Below are 21,183 nucleotides of genomic sequence, written 5' to 3' on the forward strand. Positions count from 1 at the left end.
CACACCCAGTGGAGTAAATTATTTTCTGTATAATCTACATCAGTCCACTGTATGAAAGATACTTTTTTTCTGCCCTTTAGTTCAGAGTTATGCTGCAGTTCAAGCAGTTCTGATGGTCAAGTGATTAAACTAAGGATCTCACCATTCGCGAAAAGCATGCTGTAAGGATTCCACTTCCAGATCCTACATCAAGTGCTTTGGCTCCTTCATGTAACTGATCAGACAGAAGTTCAAGAGCATATGCATGCTAAGAGAAGAAGACAGAAAATTTCAAAATATTTTAAGTGTCTATTTTACCCAATATATGTTCATTTCTTTAGTGATTTTGGGCAATTCACTGAGGATTCATGTAAGAAATTTCAGAATCATTTTCTATTACAAAAAAGTAGGAGGGGAGTTAACTACATGATATAATCATTGTTATTTCATTGATTTCAACAAATTTTGTGCATATGTGTGTATGTAAATTATTCTTTTTAGTATATATTGATATAAACTCATCTGACCATTCAAACTTCTCTAATAGCACACACTTGAATTTAGATATAGTTATTAGGATAGACATCATAAATCAATTTAATTATCTTCAGATCCGGTGGTTCTTACTGTTCCAGCAGTATATGGCCCATAAAGAATTCAGTTTATCATTATGCTATATACATTGGAATAAGCTGGGACAGAGGCTAGCTAGGAAGGCAGCTCTGGAGCATCATGAAAAATATCTATTAAAACTATCTCTTGCATAACCTGCACACTCGCTGAATCAAAAAGTAGGAAAAATAAGTTAACTTTTACAAAGGCAGATAGCCAGGCTCATATATGAAATGCAGACACACTTCATAAGTTTTGCTTTCCTACATGGTGGCCTGGTACACAAACTAAGCTTAGGTTGCACATTAAAAAAACTATTCATTCTTTAATGTTTCAGAGATAGCCATTACCACACTCTTATGACTTAGTCAATCACACACAGAAAACAGACATGATTAGAACTTACTATTAGAACATTTATCGTTAAAATTTGCTTAGAGCATGCATTTCCTTTTTGCTCTGACACTTCATATACTACTAGTGATAAACATAGGATAATTCCAAGATAATGCCTTGAGTTAAAAATTTTGAAAACATAATTAATACTTATTTTCTCCCTTAGCCACAGTACCACCTTCTCTGTCTTTCCTTGAATAAAATCATTAGCATTTCTATACAACATTCCTGGATTTTTTTTAATATTGGTAACTAGGTAAATTCTAACCCAACTATGTAGTTTTTAGTCAAGAGCAGACTTCTACTATGTTTTGACATGTTTTAAACATTGCAAGGACAACATATACGCTTCTATTCATACTTCATCTCAAATAAGGAAACATAGAAAAATTACATCCGTGCTAGATCTATGTACTGAAATTCCCTCTTAATGCTCAGTCATGAATGCCCTGGTCTCAAACCACTTGGCAAAAAAAAAGCATTTCAGTACAAAGTATTTTTTTCTTCTCCAAATAATTAAAGGCATTACAGCAATACCACATCACAGAAATCATTGTTATCCACTCCCGAATTCTTATATTTTTAAAAATCACAGAGTAATTTAGGTTGGAAAGGATCTCTGGGAATCCTGTGGTCCAACCTTCTTTCAACACCAGGGCAATTTAAATTGGGCTGCTTAGAGCCCTGTTCAGTCAGCTTCTTTGTATATCAAAGAACAGAATTTCCACAATCTGCAAAACCTGTTCCAGTGCTTAACTACCCTCAATGGGATTTTTTTCCCCACTCCAGAAACTAATCGGAATTTCCCATGTTGCATTTTTTGTCCACTATCTTTCATTCTGTCACTGTGCATCTCCAAGAAAAATCTGGCTCAATTGTCTCTGTGCCTTCCCACTAGGCAGTTGACAACAGTATCACTGCAATCAACTGTTCATTAAATTTGCTAGGATAAATATTTTCTTTCAGAAGCATCTGGATGTTTATAAAGTCACCTATACTAATGACATAAGTTTAAAGCTTACCATATGTGGAGCACTGATTGTTGCTTGGAAACCTATAAAACAAGAGAATGGAAGAACATGTTGATCATCGTTCAGACAGCAACCTTACAATTGTTATTACCTTGACTGCAAAATGCAATTGTCGCTCTCATTCAGGGCACTATGCCCCCTCCTCCCACAATCGTTACATAGATACTCCTACTTCAGGAAGTGAGTTAAGGTACATCATCTGAAAGCCATGTCACCTCTGGACAGGAAAAAAGTTTCTATCATCCTTGATCTCAATTACAATCTCCATTTTGTCACTATATTGCCTTAGCTTGATCAGCTATTCTGAATTCAGAAGAGTAATGTCTCCCAGAATAATCTAATACCTTTATCACTCAGTGCCTATGTAAAAACCTGGATTTGTTAGTTTGAGTTTGATGTGGTGGGGACCATAGAACTCCTGGAAACATCAACCTTGTCTATTTTGCAAACAGCACACAACTATGAGAAAACATGGAGGAGCACTCACTTATATTTGTTTCTCTGGAGATGTATAAGCTTTTGAGCATGTTTCTTAAAATATTTTTGAATTTTTGTATACAAATAATAAAATCCCATTACAATTCATGGTTCTGGCCACCCAAAAAAGAAAAAAAAAAAAGGTAGTACATTCAGCTAATTCATTCTCTTGCCTTTGAAAGATAAAACTGGGATCTGGATGGGAAACAACTGCCCTAAACCACTGTCCTACCAGAAGATCTTGTCATTTAAAGCCTATTTCCATATTAAAAAAAAAAAAAAAAACCAACATGTATAAGTTCAAGGAACCTGACACTGATCTCAACTGAATCACTTCTGAAAAGAGAAAGACTGTTTCTGACACAAACTGGATATAAATGATTTTTAAGTATTTAAACAACAGGTACACCACCACAAACTGCTGTGGTTTAAAAAATAAACACATATTACACATAATAATGTTGACTAAAGGGCACCCATCTACTTGATGTAGACAAGTATGTCAATTGCATTCCATAACAAATTGAAACTTAGTTAAAAGGTATTAAATAAACTGATAAAGAACTAAACACACTGCCAAATTTTTAAAATTATGTTCCCATTCTTAAAATACATGACAAAGGCAGTGACAGTTACGCAAATTAGAACAATATCAATCATTTTTACAAAAAGCTCTTACCTATAGACTGTGGAGAATCCATGTAAGGGTTGTATTTTGCATAGTGGCAACGGTCTGTAGCCAGCATTACTTCAAATACCTTGTCTGATTTGATTATTCCATTTTCTACAAATAAACAGATAAATTGAATTGAAGGCATTGTTTCTCTTCTGCAATGCAAGAGCATGTGAAATACATGAGTATATTCCTAATATTGTGAGAAATCACACTACCTTATCCTCTCTAAGACTCTAAACCTCATCATGCTAGAATTTAAGCTGTGGTCCACAGATCGAACAATGCTTAGACCAGTGAACTTTGAACAGGACTTCCCAGCAGTTGTTTATGCTTTTCTGAAACAGTAGAGACCATTTGCAAAGATTTGTCCCCTAGAAAAACTCAACTTCATGCACACCTTTGATATTCCGGAAAACATAGTCAGTAAGAAACTGATATTACTTTACACACCAAACAAAACATAATTCATATTTCTAAGAAGCTATAAATAATTATTGAAAAATATACAAAAGCAGGTTAGAAACGTGAAGCTGCAGCATTTTTGCTTAGTATTTTATTTTCAAGATCCGTTTCTCTTTTGTGTTAACAAAAGAAAAATTCTATTGTAAATAAACTCCTATAGAATCAGAATTCTTATGCTGGGTCTGGCCAAAGAGTTTTTAAATCAAAACACTTTGCATTTTGTTCACTTTTCAAGATAAAATGATAATTCTTTTTTTCTTAAAAAGTTCTGAAGAGACATTTATGAGTAACAGAAAACTTTAGAAAACAAGTTGGGGGGGGGGGGGGAGGGTGGAAATCGACCACTTCCAAACTATTTACTTTAAACAAGAAGGATTTATTTGGAAAGTTATACTTAAAAGGAAAAAATAGATAATTTGAGTACTTTTAAAATTTAACCCAAAATGCAGTAACAAAAAACAGATTAAGGAGCTTTTGTAAGATTGTCCTAACTGAAGTCGCAGCAGTGTTATTTTAAAGTACTACCAACACTAACACACCTGTGCCCAGGCCTGGGCTAACTTCTGCAAAGGCTTCTCTGTTTATAGTGTGCTCTCAACTACCCTTTATCAATCATGGAATTTTCTTTAGTTTTTTTTCTTAGCTACTACCTGGATTTAATTATCCTGTATAACAGTGGCTTGAATTCAGAGAGTAAAATAACCCACCCAAACATTTTGCTTTCTAGTCTGAAGACAAACTATCAAATAGAACTGCAATAGGAGTATACTACCGAATTATTAATTAAAAGAATATTTTTAAAATATTCTTTTTTAGAATTATTTCTATATCTGGTAAGTCCCAGAAAAAGTATATACTCCCTACACAGACCACACACATTACACATATTCCGTGCTTTGACTTAATTTAGAACTGTATACTACAGTCCCAGTTAGAGGAAACTCCTCATCTCAATGGAAGTTTTTTTAATCTCAGACAGCAGGCACTTGCAGCAGTTCCTAAGTTTACTTATTGAGCAAAATTGTACCCCAAAAGGAAACAAACAAATCAATAAATTAACACACTGGCACTGACAATATAAGATAGTAAGGGGAAAAAAAAAAAATCTCCTGACCACTTGGAATTAGTTGTATACCAGTTCTGTGAAGAAAGCATAGAAACAAACAAACAAAAAATAAAAATTTTACTGTTAGATTGTCTCTATGTATCACTAGAAATTAGTAGCTCTAAAATAAATGTAATAATTAAAAAAAAAAAGGCAAAACTGATTACAATAGAAGCGAAGAGAGAAAGGCAGAAGGGTCAAAAAGCAGCAGCTAAGCAGCACTCAGGAAAGATCTAAAATTGCAATTTATTCCTTGAGATTGTGTATTGTGCAGATAGATGCATACATTCTAGCAGCTATATGTAGCCATCTGCTCTTTCCTTTTGTGCCTTGGGGAAAAAGCCATGCAGAGAATACCCAGATCAAGCTTCCAGCTTGAAAGAGCCACTGCAGGACCCTATGGTAAGGCCGAGAGCCTCCTACAGTTTTCAGGGGACCCCCTCTGTACTGCTGTAAACGTAGGCTTCTTCCAAGCCTCTTCTTTCACACTACCCATAATCTATTTCCCCTCTTATGCCTGCCACCTCTCTCATCTACTCCTGTCATCCTTCTGCTTAAAGTAAATTCACCCTCTCAGCATTTCAAATTTTATTCCGCCTCCATTCTATTATTTTACTCATATATTTCACCCATTCTTTCCCCGAATTGTTTAGTGAGAGTGTAAGAGCTCCATGGCAGAGACTGTGGATGTCTGTGCAAAACAAAGCACAAAACTTTGTTTCAGCTGAAGTATGTACAACTTTATCAAGTGTGATGCTTACACTGACAGGCAAATCACTCCCCAAAAAATAAAAACAGTAGGTGCTAATAATCTACAAATTCTGAGCATTCAGGACACTCTCATTCAGCTAATATTCCTGAGATTTGCTGACTGTAGTGTCATCTTTTCCATCAGTAAATAAAAAGTGACTCACACACAGAGTCCCGAGCAGAACCAGGGGGAGAAGCTAGACCTCATGTCTCAGCCATGTACTGAATAATGCTCCCTCTTCATAAAATATACACTCTCTCAGATATGAAGGTGGAATTACAGGTATCACATTATCCCCCTATAGATTAAGTCTGCTTTTCAACTTTGCTTTATTATGTAATAGAGAACATCAGAGTAAAAAACAAAAACAAAAAAAACCCCACAAAAACCCACAAAACACAAAAACCAAAACACACCACACTCTTGGAATACTAGTGCTATTCAGCCCTAAGTAAAAACAACAACAAATTTTAGGTTGGAATTAAGAAAAGCAATCAAGCCCTAAACAGTAAAGTCAATACTGGCTTTGTAGTAATTTTTTCTGTGTTGATAACAAAATTAATTTTTCTTCATCCCATGGTTTCATACAAAGGAAACACAGCAACTGCAAGGTACTGAACTTCAAAGTTCCTTCCTTCCTGCAATCCCAAGATGACCAATTGCCAGGATCTTAATTCTGTCTGGAACAAATCCCTATCAGATTCTGAACTGAAGCCCAGAAAACAAGTATATCATCTAAAAAAGCCAATAATAAAAGTTTACATTGCAAAGAAGAGAGCAATTTCATGCCAGCTCTAAATGCCAAAAAACCCCCAAGACAATCAACAGTAAATTAATTATGAATAAAATGCCAAAACAAAACATTCTCTAAATCTTAAAAGGAAGCTATATGTTGCAGGAAAATTAAACATATATAGATTGATTATCCTTTCCAATGATAATGTGTGCAGAAGACTCTTCTTGAGGAGACTATGGGGTTCCAAGACTCTGATAATCAGTACTTCCAACAAATCGGATATTAAATTATAACATGTTTACCAGCAAAGGCTAATACACAAACACACCTACTTACAGCTTAAAATCAAGAGTAAACTCTATTTATTAGAGTTATATCAGCACAACTCCTAAGTTTCAAAAGGTTAAAGCCAAAAAGTAACCACTTAAGAGTGGAGAACAGTCTGCGGAGTTCAAGAGTTACTCTGCAGAGGCTGCGGCAATGACAGCTTGACATAATTGGAGCATGTTTTGAAAACTCACTCTGGTTTGCTTCTTTTCCACAAATAACACCATGAAAACAGGAAGAGAGCTCACAGAGCAGTCCTTGGACTTGAAGGTGGAAATATACCACTGTTGAATGTAACCTGGGAAACTGGAGAGTTGGCTGTCAGAGAGCAAGGAAAAAAGAGCTGAAGTCTGAAAAGACACCAGGGACTTGCAACAAGTAAACAACTTATCTTTTTATTTAGCAACAAATACATTACTGAAGTGCTTATATTTCAAAGAACTGCCATCATCACTGATGTTATCCTGACTATTTATCAAGTAAGTTTCCAACCAAACCACAAAATACTAGCAGTCAACATTTACACCAAGACTAGCTTCCAGATCACAAAAAGGATGTCTCATTGCCACATGATAAAACCCAGCACACAAGCTTACTATACAAACTATAAACAGCTCCCCAGACACCTCCTGTTGCTGGCTTTACATAAACAAAATGCTCCTGCAGATCTCAAAATCACTAACTGTGGGATGATTTCAGCATCCACATAGTTCAGTTTCTCCCCAAATTACTTTATCCATAACCACTGCAGAATACTTCACTTATGGAGATGACTTTTCAGCAAAACACTGATATTTTTAAATCATACACAGGTCTTAAAGCATGATTCAAAGCACATATAGCTCTATATTACCAAAAAAGTTGAAATCAAGTAGATTAAAATTTAAGTGACAAATAACAGTTTCCAGATGTCTCTATCTGACCCACACAAACCAGCTAGCAACTTTCAAGAGGAAAGTAGGCTGGAACAGAACCACATCTTGATTTTCAAGCAATGTGAAGTTAGTTGGTTTTAAACAGCTGATCAACTGATGTTTTTAAGGTCAGGGTCTTTTTGTGTCGGAGGAGGAAGAAAAAAGATGTGAAAGAAAACAATTCAGTTAATAGAATTTTGTTTAAGTAACAAGTATAGGAAGATTTCACAGTAAACCATGAACACAAACGAAGCACTTTGAACAAGAAGTGATGGATCAGCATCCCAAGATCCACAAAAGGACAGTTGACCCCAAAACATACAAAGCCCTTTGTGCTTAAGAAACTGAAAGTAGGTGTTTGGAAACCTGTGTTTTTTAAACCACTCATACATACAAACCTCTTGTGCTCTGCTAATTTAAGAGTATCTGCCCCAAACATTCAGCTGGCTGCCTGTTGTCACTGTGATCCAGATTCATAATAATACATTATTCAAACAGAATATTGCATACTGCTAACTGGAAGGAATCAGTTGAGAGTTTGTCGTTCAGAGACACAATGACAGAAAGACTGAGGAAAGTAAGGGTCGGTCAGAACTAATCTTGGAGTCCAGAAATTAAACACAAAGTTTGAATCCCATGAAAATCCCAGAGGCAGATTTTTTTAAAAAACGTTAAATTAGCATCTAAATGCTACTCAAAACATGCACAGATAAAAACCACATGGGAACCAAAACCCAGGTTCAATATGACAAATTCGTATACAGCCCTCAGATTCAGTTAAATACAAACTCACTTTCCAAAATTTCACTTGAACTTTATGGGAGTACTCCTTCCCTATTTAATAATGATCACCCTCAAAAACAAGTCAGTTTCAGTATAATGGATAAGATCTCTCTGTTAATTTTAATGGATCCCAAAGTGTGCAGATTACTAATTTAGGCGTATTTAATCACAGCTGTATTGCTCCTTCATACTGTAGGCCAATGTTGAATAGTTGGTATTAACCACTTTCTTCTCTGGGGGTGGAGAAAGGCATGCTAATTCTTTGCTCGTAGTCTTATAATGCATATCTTTATCACAAAAGCTGTCTCTAACATACTCACATTTCTTGACATGGTTATGTTGATTTTTCCTAAATCTGCATCAGCAGCTGAGTGAAAGAAGTGACTTTAAGATTGGGTTCAGCCTGCAAGAACACAGAACTGTTTTCCAAAACACTTTAACGCCCATGGGCAGATGAGCAACACTTCAGCTCTGAGTACACATTGATCCTTCTACATTTGAGAGGGCTGAACTTCACTTACAAATCACACAGAATGTCAAAACTCAAGAGTTCATTACAAAGAGGCAACAATCATCGATAGTAACTAAAAACTGTTGCAGAGGTTAAGATAAACTTAGCTGGATAAGACAGACAGATAAGCAATTCTAGTCACAGTTAAGGCCTGAGTAAAGACTATTTAATAGCTTTAGTAGATTTTTAAAGAAAGGCAGATGCTGCGTATCTCATACCTTACTGAGCAGATTCCATGCAACCACTTTGCTGATCCGTTTTCAGAAAAGCCAATGCTGTCAAGAACAGCAGCCAGACCACGAGTTGTCTGTTATTATGAAGATGGTTTCATTAAAACAGGCACTCTTACTATGCAAAAGCTGAAGAAGATCAAAAGATCAGCAAAACATGATGCCAATTCTTGGAACAAAGCTGTCATACTAGCAAAAATAAGGAAGAATTTCAAAAGTTATATTTGTCTGACCATCTCTTCTAGACTTTGACAATGCAAGTGTTTAAAAGTACTTTGTGCTTAAGTCCAATGTTGCAGTATTCAGGTTCTGAAGTCTTAATACATAACTCACAAGTCAAGCAGTCCAAGAGATGTATCATTCCAAAAATTTACTTTTCTCGAGCTCTGAAAGAGTTTACTCCATTTTTGCCAAAATTCGGTAATTTAAATTGAAAGTAAAAACATTAATAAGGTGAACCTCATCTTAGGAAAAACTTTTACTTAAAAAAGTGTTATTGCTTTTATATACAGGTATTGTATTCACAGAAAAAAAAAATTCAGAAGAACATGAACATTATGCGTTTCTTTCCAAGCTTATTAATAGCTCTTACTGAACTGTTGATACTACCCCAAGGTGAAATAAACAGTAGCATTAAAAGAAAAGCTTCGAGCTACATTGAAACTAAAGCGTGCAAGATTCCTGCTTTTTAACATGCCCACAAGCAACAGTGATCACCTGTAAGGGAACAGACTTGCAAAATTATTTATATTTTACTATGGGTTACCAGGCAGCTTTAGACTACCAAAAAAACCCCAAACTGCCATTAAACCCAAACAGAGACAAAACAAACAAACACACACACAAAAAAAAACAACTAAACAAAAAAAACCAAAACCAAACCAAACCAAAAAAACCCACCAAAACACCACACCAAAAAACCACACCACAATCAAGCAAAAGAACTATATGTTTTTAAATTTTTAAATTAAAATGACCGATTATACTGAATATAAAGTGTTGTGATACAAATAAGCAGCCAAAAACATGCTCTCTTTTTTCCTGGATGACTGAGGACTTGGACTTCGTTGCACTGAATTTTGGGGTTGTTGTGGGAAAAAGTGGGTATGTTTTTAAAACTACATGGACACATTGTCTAAAATTGAGGGGAAAAAAATATGCCAAAGAACCAATTAAGAACACAATCCTAATTTACACACATATAAAATGTTATGAATGTTTTTAAAGTTACTCTTCCTTTCTGTTAACATTTCTTATTTCTGAGATGTCAAGCCGTCTTTATTTACTTCAAGATCTCTCTCTTAGAAGGTTAAGGGTGTAGAAATTACTCCAAAATATTTCACTGACATGTGCAAATCAGTAAGAAATACTTAAATCACTAACAAAAAGGTCTCATGGCAACTCTTTTAGGCAATTATTTGAATTACTTGCTAACAAGAAAATCCCAGTGCTCAAAAAAAAAAAAACAAACAAACAACACCACAGATTTCAACTCTATGCCACCTGAGACATTAGCTAAATTTAAGAAATTTTAGATGTTCTTAAATGTTAGCATGTTAATATCAGTGGATGTGTTAATTTTTTATTTTAAAAAAGTTTAATTTTCAACTGTTTCATTATCCCACCACGAGTTACAATGCTTAGTCATTCAAGCCTCAATACTACAAGGAAAGTGTGTCCACCGAATGCACACAATGCGCAGCATAACTGCTTGTACAGTGGTAATACTAAATTTGGGTTAAATGTTTTTTATTGGTCTAATTTTCCATTGCTATTTCCCTTCTTCATGTTCATCCAAGTTACATTACTCCTCCTTGAGCAAAATTAGACAGATGTAGAAGAGATCTGGATAAATTAAGTGAAATTACACAGAAGGGGAAAAAAACAAAACAAAACCAATGTTTAGTTTCTGCTGAACCTAGCTTAAGCTTAGCAATGCCATATTCAATGCCTTCACATTCATGGCAGTTCCCAAAGAAATTTAACTTCAGCAATCAAAAACCTGCAACAAATGTGCAGATTCATTGTAGGCAACACTTCACCGTGATGAAACTTGCCAAGACATCATTTCTAATTATTTAACATCTAAATAATAAAACACTCAGAGAAATATCTTTAGCATATCTAAGAACAGAATTCACAAAGCCTGACAATATTCTAATATATACTGATTCAAAACACAATTCACACTGAAAAATTAGGAATCTGGTCTCAAACGAGGCATGGAATTCTATGGAATTTGTGGTCTCTCGTAAATTACAGTTGCTAACTTTTATGATACAAGTTTCTTAGATGATGAAGAGGAAACAGTGTAGCAGGAAAGAAGCCCACAGATGGTTAACATCATGCAGCACTTGAGCCACAGTCAAGTTAATTCACCTTCACTTTTGCCTAGAAATGTGGATTCAGAAGCATGTATAACACCACCAAGCTTATAACACCACTGGTACAACACGATCAGAGAAATAAACAAAGAAAGAGCGTCATATGGCAGCACACCATATTGATTTGGAGGAGAGAAAGAGAGGTGCTATATAGAAACTTAATTAACTTTGATGGATTGTAAATTGGACAGGGACCAATTTTTCAGTTCTGCAGGTGGGGAGGAAAACGTGATTTCTAAGATGCTGGCGTGTAAAGCAACAAGACTTGGCAAGAGTCCAAGGACAAAAGACAGAAGGAGATTAAAATGATCCAATAGTGAGATGAGAGAACAGTGGACAACTGAAGCTAAAGAGGGGAAAAAAAAAAAAGATACAGATATAGAATGTGAAGATCTTAAACCAAGCAAGATAACAGTAAATAAGTCATCAATTACCCAGTCTTTCCTTGTTTTCTCAGCATCCCTATACAGTAGGTTCACAACAAAAAGAAACTCCAGACACAGTTATGTAAACACAGTCAATTATTTCTACGTTTAGCATGATTTCTAACCCTACAGTAATCCGCATTTAGATAGTTTCCTAGAAGTGTCATCTGCTAAAAGATCTTTATTTAAATAATTTTTAGGGGGAAAGTTTGCTCAAGTTCGAAAGCCCGTGTTCAACTATTTTCATTTAGGAAGAACCAAAGATTGAAATAACTACTCTGTAAAGGTGAAAAAATATTTTTAAATAGCTTTAAAGCTGGAAGAATCAAACATCCAGAGAAAAAAAGTCTTTAAAATGAGAAGTAGTTTCAAGAATCATTGCAAAACAAAGCAGCTGAACACCTTGTGGAAACAGCACATTCAAGGACAGCATTTTTATTGTGAAGAAAAGTGCATTTTAAGCAAGTTTATTTTGTATATGTCACAAATCACGCATGTACGATGCCTCAAATGAACGGTGCAATAACATGTTTACGATGCAACAAACAGCTAAAAATTAAAACAATAAAACAAAAAGTCACGGAACATTCTTCAGTCACTTGTCTCTACACACTGAAAAATATGCAGAGTTCCAGGGCCCTCTTCATTAGTTTGTCTCTTTTAAGACATGAAAGCAGAGATAAGACTGGTAAAGAATACATGCCTAAATCTGCATACAAACACACAAAAGCACTTACCACTGCTCTAACACACCGATCTTTACCATTATAGAAAAGTTAACTGTATAGTTAAGGCAACAGTGAAATAAGCAATAAGCTTATGTTAATATAGTACCATGAAATTACAGCTCTTTATTGCCACAACATAGAAGAGACAGTAACTGTCAATAACAGCTTACAATAAAGAATAACCTTTTAGCTGTTTCAAAGGAAAAGAATACGTAGCCTACAGGAGTCTTCCAGTTAATGTTTTTATTTGGAAGCAAAACCAGCTTAAGCAGCTCCTACTCTCCCCAGCGCATTTATGCCCACAACAAAGTTCCCTGCTTCTCTAACCATTATAGTACAACAGCTTCCAGATATTAAGGAGTTTAAACTTTGATGTTTTGCAAGGAGAGTAATGAGAAAGTAACCCAGTCATACAACACAGCCTCCCTCACAAGCAGTTCTATAAGCACAGTAAAATTAAGACTTGTGGCGTAAGGGCAGGAGCAAGAACCTCTCAACCAGGCTGCAGAAGAAAACATACTGTGTCACTACAATATGCATTATTTCCTTTAAGTTATGCAAATTACAGTTACACACAAGATAAACATTCAGACAATATGAAATTAACCTAATCTGCCTTCCATTCTTACTTCTATCATAAAAATGCCAGAAATGCTCTGCTGCTTAGCTGTTTTTAGAGAAAAAAAGTTACATACATTGAGGGATCTACTATTAAAAAAGAATTCTCTAGAATATTTTAGTCTTTCTGTAATCAATTATTTGCTCCCAACTTTAGCAACAAGGTATGATCTTACCTGGAGAACTCTTATTTAAAAGTTATGGTTCATAAGGTGCAACTGCTCTGCACTGACAATGCCCTACGCCATCACTGGAGTCCCACTGGAGTCAACAACACAATTCTGCTGCAAGATCAAAAGTCTTTGTGCCTCTGCAATATTTTATTTCCAATCCACTATGTAACACCCCTCAAAATATTCTGGCATACATATGCAAACCAGAGGGGGAGAGGGAAATTACAGACTATAATTTTCCAGGTAAGTACCATCACTGTATATTTTGAGATTACATTCTTAAAAACTTCTAGTTTACTTTCCTCATCCTATACTGGCTGTTATTGTTGTGTACTAACTACAACAGTTTTAAACTTTTTATTATTATTTGCAAAGCCTTAAACAGTTTCCATGTGTTGAAAAACACTGTCATTGTTTTCTTCAACAAAGAAATCAGTTTTGCCTTCAGATTCTCAGAGCCATGGACAATTCCAGCAATAATAACTTTTTGGATATATTTTGGAAGATGACATTCATTTTTACATCAGAAAGTTTTCCCCTGCTGTGTAAGTGAACAGAATTTCACCAAAACAGTATTTCTAGCCCTTACAGTTGAAAAATCAAGCCCAAAATGCATTGCAACTGTCATAACTAGAGAAATTATTATCTATTTGTTAACCAGGCAGTTTTTACAGTGAAACTGAAAGTCACTTCGACATACATTGCTCTACTGGATGGAAGAGTTCTCAAAAGAGCAGCAAAAGAAAATGCTGGAAAAGACCACAGGATCAAAGGATCCAACACAATCAGACTGGAGAAAACCACAAGGGCGATTCTCCTCCAATGCCTCAAAAATAATGAGGCCAAACAGGTGAAGTTGTCTGCAGACTCGCAGCACTACTAAAATAGGAGACAACTGCCATAATACAGGCTCCAAATCTACATCCTTTTATGTCTAGGACATGGACTTGAGGAGAGGGAGGGAAAGAGCAGGAGCAAAGACAAGACACTCCAAGTGTATCTAATACAGATTAATTCGAAATTAATACAAACAACAGAAGCTCTGAATAAGGAAGGTGCTATCAACCCGTCCTCTCAGCCCGGATCACATGTAAACGACCCTGCAGACTTGTGCTGATGTATGTCAGCGAAGAGCACCCGCCCAACACCTTCCACATACAGCACGGGGACTGCACAAACCTTCGGTAAGGACAAGGAACGCCAAGTGCCGGGCAGACACTGGAAAGCTAGGCGAGAGCGAGAATCTGTAACCTCAGCTCAGCTCCTCTCCTGTCCCTGCGGTCCCAACCACCTTTTCGAAAGGAGCAACTCAGAACTGGGGCGAGAAGCGAGCATTTCGGACCTCACGAGTGGACTGCTGCCACACGCCCCTTTCACCAAACAAAAACAACCTCGGCCTCTTCGGCGCGTTCCCTAAAGTCGCGCAGCTCCCACTGCGGTTAGCCACGGCCTGAAGGACCGAAGGACAGCAGCTGCGCGCCCGCCGACACCACCGCCCTCCCCGCAAGAGGCCTGGGGCGCCGCTCCCCACCGCGCAGGGGCGCGCTGACTCGGCAGGGACGGCCGGAGCGAAGCCAGAGGGACACCGAGCCCGGTGCGTGCGGCGGAGCACGGGCCCTTCGGAGCTGCCGCCGGGGCCCCGCCTCAGCTCGCACAAGAGGGTTACGAGCAGGCGGAGACAAGGCGGCGGGAACGGGGCCGGGGAAGGGGGGCAGGCGGCGGGCTGAAAACAGCCACTGCCGCCGCACAGCGCTTCCCTTTCGGGACCGCCATCGGCGCCGCCCCTCCCGCCGCATCTCCTCCCGCAACAACAGCCCGGGCCCGCCCTGCGCCAGCGGCCGCCGCCCTCCGCCCGGCTGCGGGACGGCGGCGGCGTTTGCCGCGCCCTCCCGGGAGGGACCCGAACGGACACCCAGACACACACCCCCCGGCTGGGCACCGCCTTCGCCTCCTCCCCCCGCCGGCGCTGCTCCTTGACAGTTGGCGGCTGGGCGCGCACCGCGGGAATGCGAAGTGCGTGCGGCCGGTAACGGTCACGGCGCGGCTGAGGCGAGAGGGGCCTCGCCCGCCCGCGCCCCCCGCCCCGGACTCACTGCGGAGGTTGTGGATGAGCTCGGAGTGGCTGGTGCCTCCCGACTTCCAGGCCATTGCCAAACACAGTCTGCGGAGCAGGTACAGAGCCGCCTTCAGCGCCGCGACTGCGCACAGCAGCTTCCCCAGGAAGGACACAACCTCCAGCGCCGACACAGGCGCCGCCTCCTCGCCTCCTCCCCCCCCCGCCGTTACGGCTGCCGCGCGCCCGCCGAGGGGAGGGGCCACGCGCCCACTGCCCCGCGCGCCCGACATTCTCCGGCCGCCGCCGCTCCGCCGGCCCGCGCTGCCCCCCGCGCATGCGCGCCCGTTGCCCCCAGGGGCGCGCGTGGGGAGATCCCCGGGCGCGCGCGGGGGGACGGGGGTGGGGTCGCTCCGCCGCCGCCCGTCAGGGGCCTGTCTCCTTCCGCCCCGCCGCTGTCCGGGGGGAGCGCGGCCGGGCCGCTCACCCGCTGCTCCAGCTGCCCGCGCGGGGCAGCCGGCCTTCCCCGCCCCCGCGGTCGCAGTGCCACCGTGAGCACCCGGTGACACACGAGCGCGCTTACCGCCGCAGCGCGTCGTAGCCACTCGCGCGGCGCTGGGAGCGCGGGGAGGGCGCGGGGCGCACCCGGGCTGGCGGAGCACGCGGGCGGCCCAAGCCCCGGTGCCCATAGCGCCCTCCCGCCCAGCCTCCCGGGCCCGGGGCCCGGCCCGCCCCTCCCCACAGCCGCAGCCTGCGGCGCGCGGACTCGGCGGCTGCTCCCGGTTCGCAGTGTTTGGCTGCAAGGGCCGCGGATACCGCGCTGGCGGCGAGGGGGCAGCCCTGCCCTCGCCCCAGAAGCGGCGGGGCTGCGGGAGTCGGGACGGGTCGGTGGGCTTGTGAGCTAAGGAGCTCCGTTAATGAATGAGTTAGCGAAACGGTGCGTCGGTACTTTCTTCCGCCTCCGCCCCCCGGCTTTGGCCGCTGTCGTGAAAAGAGCCAGCACACGCCGCGTACCGAAGACGCGGGGCAGTGGGGCGGCGGTCCCCGGCCCAGCCCGCACTGCCGGTCACGGCGCCGCCGCCGGCCCCCCGCAGCGGCCCAGCGCGCGGCCCGCCGCCCTTGCAACGGAGCCAATTATCGCAGTCCCGCGGCGCGGTGCTTTGCATGGGGCGCGCCTATTGGCCTCGGCCAGCCTGCGCGGGCCAGGCCTACGTGTTGGAGGCTGCCATTGGTCAGCGGGCGCGGGCTGCCGTCGGCCCCGCCAGCCCTGCCCCGGCCGGGCGGGAGCTGCCCCCGAGGCGGCGGTCACGGCAGCGGCGGCGGGACAGCGGCCAGGGAAAGGAAGATGTGACTGGGAAACAACACAAAAAATGGGGAGAGATGGAAGCGTATGGGAGTTGGCACCTGCGTGTATGGCTAACCGCTGCCAGGGTACCAGTGATCTACAGCAGCATCTGCTGGCGCGATGCTGTTTCGGGACCAACTTACAAACTAAAATTCCTTTCGAAAGGTGTCTAGGTCATAAAATCAGTAACTCGGAATTTAATAAATGCCAGACTGATGCTTTCGGTGTGGCCTTTTCTCTGTCCCAGCGTGGGCACACGGTGAAGTAGCAATCTGAAGGGAGAAGCAGCACATCTGGTTCCTCCCATAGCCTCTGGTGTAATGCACTTAAGCACAGAATTAACTTCCTACAGTCATGTGGTATTCCTGGATACTCCTAAACTCCTTAATTTTTAATTTTGTCACCAATATTCATTTGCCACCTGTTATCTATATGTGTTTCTATCGTTTTTAACAGAAAACAAATTCCGTTATTGCAATTTTGGGAAACCTACTGTCAGTGCTGTGATTTGGCATTTGTCCTCCCTTCTGATCCCTGTAAATGAACTTCCACACATCCGAGACTCCAATTTTACAGTGCTTCCTCTCTTAATCAGGCACAACAGTGCAGGTATGTCATATGCTTGGTACCAGACAGCACCATTTTCAGTTCTTTGCTTTTGAAACATGAGAATAGTGATAGATAACTGTGAATAGATAGGCCCTATCAATTGGATCATGTATATACATTAGAGAAAATAACGTATCATCCATCAGATATAAATTCACATCTTATATTGTTTCTTAAAAGCATTCCTGATCCAAGGATGTACACGGCGTAACATACCCCCATGGGAGACACAGGTAACACCATCTTCTGTGTGAGAACCCATTCTGGGAGGGATCAGAGAATCACAGAATGTTAGGGATTGGAAGGGACCTCAAAAGATCATCTAGTCCAATCCCCCTGCCAGAGCAGGAACACCTAGGTGAGGTTACACAGGAAGGCGTCCAGGCGGGTTTTGAATGTCTCCAGAGAAGGAGACTCCACAACCTCCCTGGGCAGCCTGTTCCAGTGTTCCATCACCCTCACTGTGAAGAAGTTTCTTCTCATATTTAAGTGGAACCTCTTGTGTTCCACTTTGAACCCATTACCCCTTGTCCTATCATTGGTTCTCACCGAGAAGAGCCCGGCTCCATCCTCGTGACACTCACCCTTTACATATTTATAAACATCAATGAGGTCACCCCTCAGTCTCCTCTTCTCCAAGCTAAAGAGACCCAGCTCCCTCAGCCTTTCCTCATAAGGGAGATGCTCCACTCCCTTAATCATCTGTGTTGCCCTCTGCTGGGCTCTCTCCAACAGTTGCCTGTTCTTCTTGAACTGAGGGGCCCAAAACTGGACACAATATTCCAGATGAGGTCTCACCAGGGCAGAGTGGAGGGGAAGGAGAACCTCTCTCGACCTACTAACCACCCCCCTTCTCATACACCCCAGGATGCCATTGGCCTTCCTGGCCACAAGGGCACAGTGCTGGCTTACGGTCATCCTGCTGTCCACCAGAACCCCCAGGTCCCTTTCCCCTACACTGCTCTCTAATAGGTCATTCCCCAACCTATACTGGAACCTGGGGTTGCTCCTATCCAGATGCAAGACTCTGCACTTTCCCTTGTTATATTTCATTAAATTTTTCCCCGCCCAACTCTCCAGCCTGTCCAGGTCTACACAACACATATACTACATCACATCAATGCTGGTTCAGATGAAGAAAATTACGTGAAGGTGGGAATCTGGATTCCTGGCTAGCAGTCAATCCAGGGCAAATCTGGCAGTTGCCCAGTGCATATACCAGGTCCCATCCATAGACTTCCCAGACCTTTCCCATCTGATTCTTTTAATCCTGGAGGCAGATTCACTGCTTCATTTTGTATTCCCCATCTAACTTCTCCTAAGCATGATCTGGCAACTGTTCTACAGTCTGTGAGAGACTCCCAGCCTACTCCAGAATATAAAAGGTTTCCCTGTTATATCCAGTGGGCTGGGAGAAAGGGAAAGAACCCATGCAGTTAGAGGAATTCCCGAAGGGCAGCAAGTGCAGAGAACAGACAGACATTGTAAAAATACATACACAAAAATACTTCATTGTTTTAAATGTAAAAGACATTTTCTGTTGTCGGATGCAAGCAAACTGCATTGCCCTCACATAGAGAGGCTGTTGGCAAGAAACTAGCTGGCCCGTGTTTAAAAGCATTCCAGGGATACTTACCCCCTTGGGAGACCAGAAACACAAGAGAAACCATTTACATACGAACCGCTTACTGAGACCAGCATGAATTAGGGTTAAGCTTGTCACAGAGCACAGAGAAAGAGCCCACCTTTATCTCCTAGGAACTTGCAGACTTGCCCAGGTACTTTCGGAATGACTGTACCTATTGCCCATTTCTTGACTATGTTCTTGGCATGACTATTCAGAGAATGACAAGAACGTAAGTGTGAGCCTAAGTGATATCTGGGGTGTCTTGGATGGATACCAGGCATGTGTGAAGGGAACAGCATTTGGCTCTGCTGGTTTCCGGGAGCTTTAAGACAAGCCAAGTTGCCTCAAAGGGCCCTGAGAAACTAAAGTGCACCAGTAGTGGCAGGATGCACCCATTTGTGCAGTAAACAAACGAGAGTCCCTAGCTCTTTCTGCTCTATAACTCCAGGCCATGAGTCCATTTTTAAAACTTATCCAGAGTATATCCATTAAGATAAAACTAAAAGGAACACAGACATTCTACACTAGAGTAAAAGACAACCAGAAATTGAAAAAAAAAAAATCTGGCCATCAGTATTCACGTGGAACCTCTCCATCTGCTCTGGCACTCAGTATTCTTGTATCCTCTTCCTCCTCACTTGTCCAAACCCACGTGAGCACCTTGGTCCCTGGGCACCCACTGTTAGTTGCAGGCAGCTCCATCTCTCACAGGTACAGCCACCTCCCTGGACTCCCCAGGGAGCTGCTGCATGGACAGCCCTGTTAGGGAAGAGGCACGGGAATGCCAGCAGCCAGAGTGGGTCATCGCTTGATTATTCTGACACAGAATCCCACTCATTTTAAGCACATGCTGGATCTCTCTTCCGCACATTCACCCACATCTCAATCCCTTAGCAGTACTTACATGCATTTATACATAAAGCCCTCCATGCTACATTTTCTGTTTCATCCCTTCCCTTCTACCTCATGAACCCATTAGATTTTTAAAGTTCTTTAAATTTAAAGATTTTTAAAATTCTTTGAATCTAAAAAGCATATGAAAAATTGATTATCACTGCCTGATCTCATCTGCTTCTGCATATGTATATGCATACCACAAGCAGAAATTTCCCTGTGAAATGTTCCTGCTGAACATTTCCACAGTTATGTCCCAAACCTCACACTAATTGGCTTCTACACCTACACTCACTCTTCTCCCTGCCTCCATTCTGGTTTTAACTTAATTGCTCTCCTTCCTCTTATTTCTTTTCCTGTAATCTCAAACCAGCTTGGTGTGTACCTCCATTTTTTACTTCCATTTCAGAAGTTCACATTATTTTGAACTCGGCATCCCTGTTTTCCATGCCCTGCACTCACAGAGGAGGTGGGAAGGACCCAGGCACATCAGTGACTCTCCATATTATGGAGCAGCAGAAATGAGACCCCTCCATGAGGGAACGTGAGCCTGGAGCCAGGGATGACAATGCCACACAGCAGGATGCCATCCCACAGTGTCCGAGCGAGGCAAGCAGAACAAGGCTGGGCACAGTAACAGTTATGCCATCAAGCAAAAGCAAAGTGACAAGTCAGGCCTCAAGTCAAGCCGTTCACCAAGTCAGGGACATGGCTGGACACGGGTCCTCCTACAACACAGCTCGGGCCAGGAGCAGGTGCCCAGCCCAGGTGAGAGCCCCAGGTGAGGACGTGTAAGGGTTACAAATGCACTCAGGGCCCTGGCACTCTGCTTTTAAGTCTGCTCTGCAGCTCCCTGCAGAGCAACTGCGCTTGTTCAAGAGATCAAACTGGGCACAACTCCAGGAGTTATGACCAGCAGTAAATACGGCATCTCCAAATAACCTTCTTAAAATATTGTTGAATGATAATTAGAGGAAAGCAGATTATAAGCAGAGTTCAGAATTAGCTTTATCCTGCCCTAGTACATCCACCGATCTAGTAAGTGCCTGCGTTCCCAGGCCCCCTAACCTCTGGCAGAGAGAGGAATGCTTTCCATTTTCTTCCCTTTCACTCACACTCCTAGCTATAGCCACATTTAAGGACAGTCCATAGATGCTTCTTGTTGTCTCAGCTAATATGTTTGGACCCAATGGCCAGAGTCAGCTTCATCTAGACTTAATGTAATTTTTGACAACCTTGGAAATATTCTAATGAGGCATATTTTCTCCCGGTGTTTGTTTCCTCCTTTTGTTTATTTAAATCTGATATTACACTGAAACAACATACTAACACAGTGC

The 21,183-nt window shown here is 41.8% G+C and overlaps 1 protein-coding gene across 4 annotated transcripts in view; it reads right to left on the reverse strand.

The window, feature by feature from the left end:
- PCMT1 (protein-L-isoaspartate (D-aspartate) O-methyltransferase) overlaps window positions 1–21,183 on the reverse strand; it is a 41,811-nt gene that overhangs the window by 19,174 nt on the left and 1,454 nt on the right. For 2 of the 4 annotated variants that reach the window (XM_065632555.1, XM_065632556.1), the window contains exons 1-4: window positions 15,412–15,664; window positions 3,175–3,279; window positions 2,010–2,041; window positions 143–247 (exon numbers count right to left, since the gene is read on the reverse strand). In XM_065632555.1, coding sequence (XP_065488627.1) covers window positions 143–247; window positions 2,010–2,041; window positions 3,175–3,279; window positions 15,412–15,664 — 495 coding nt within the window. Of the gene's footprint in view, window positions 1–142; window positions 248–2,009; window positions 2,042–3,174; window positions 3,280–6,746; window positions 6,871–15,411; window positions 15,665–21,183 lie in introns of those variants that run through there. The other 2 variants (XM_065632558.1, XM_065632557.1) reach the window with 2 other exon arrangements.

This window comes from Caloenas nicobarica, chromosome 3 (genome assembly GCF_036013445.1).
Source record: "Caloenas nicobarica isolate bCalNic1 chromosome 3, bCalNic1.hap1, whole genome shotgun sequence".
In the NCBI taxonomy this organism is placed as follows: Eukaryota; Metazoa; Chordata; class Aves; order Columbiformes; family Columbidae; genus Caloenas; species Caloenas nicobarica.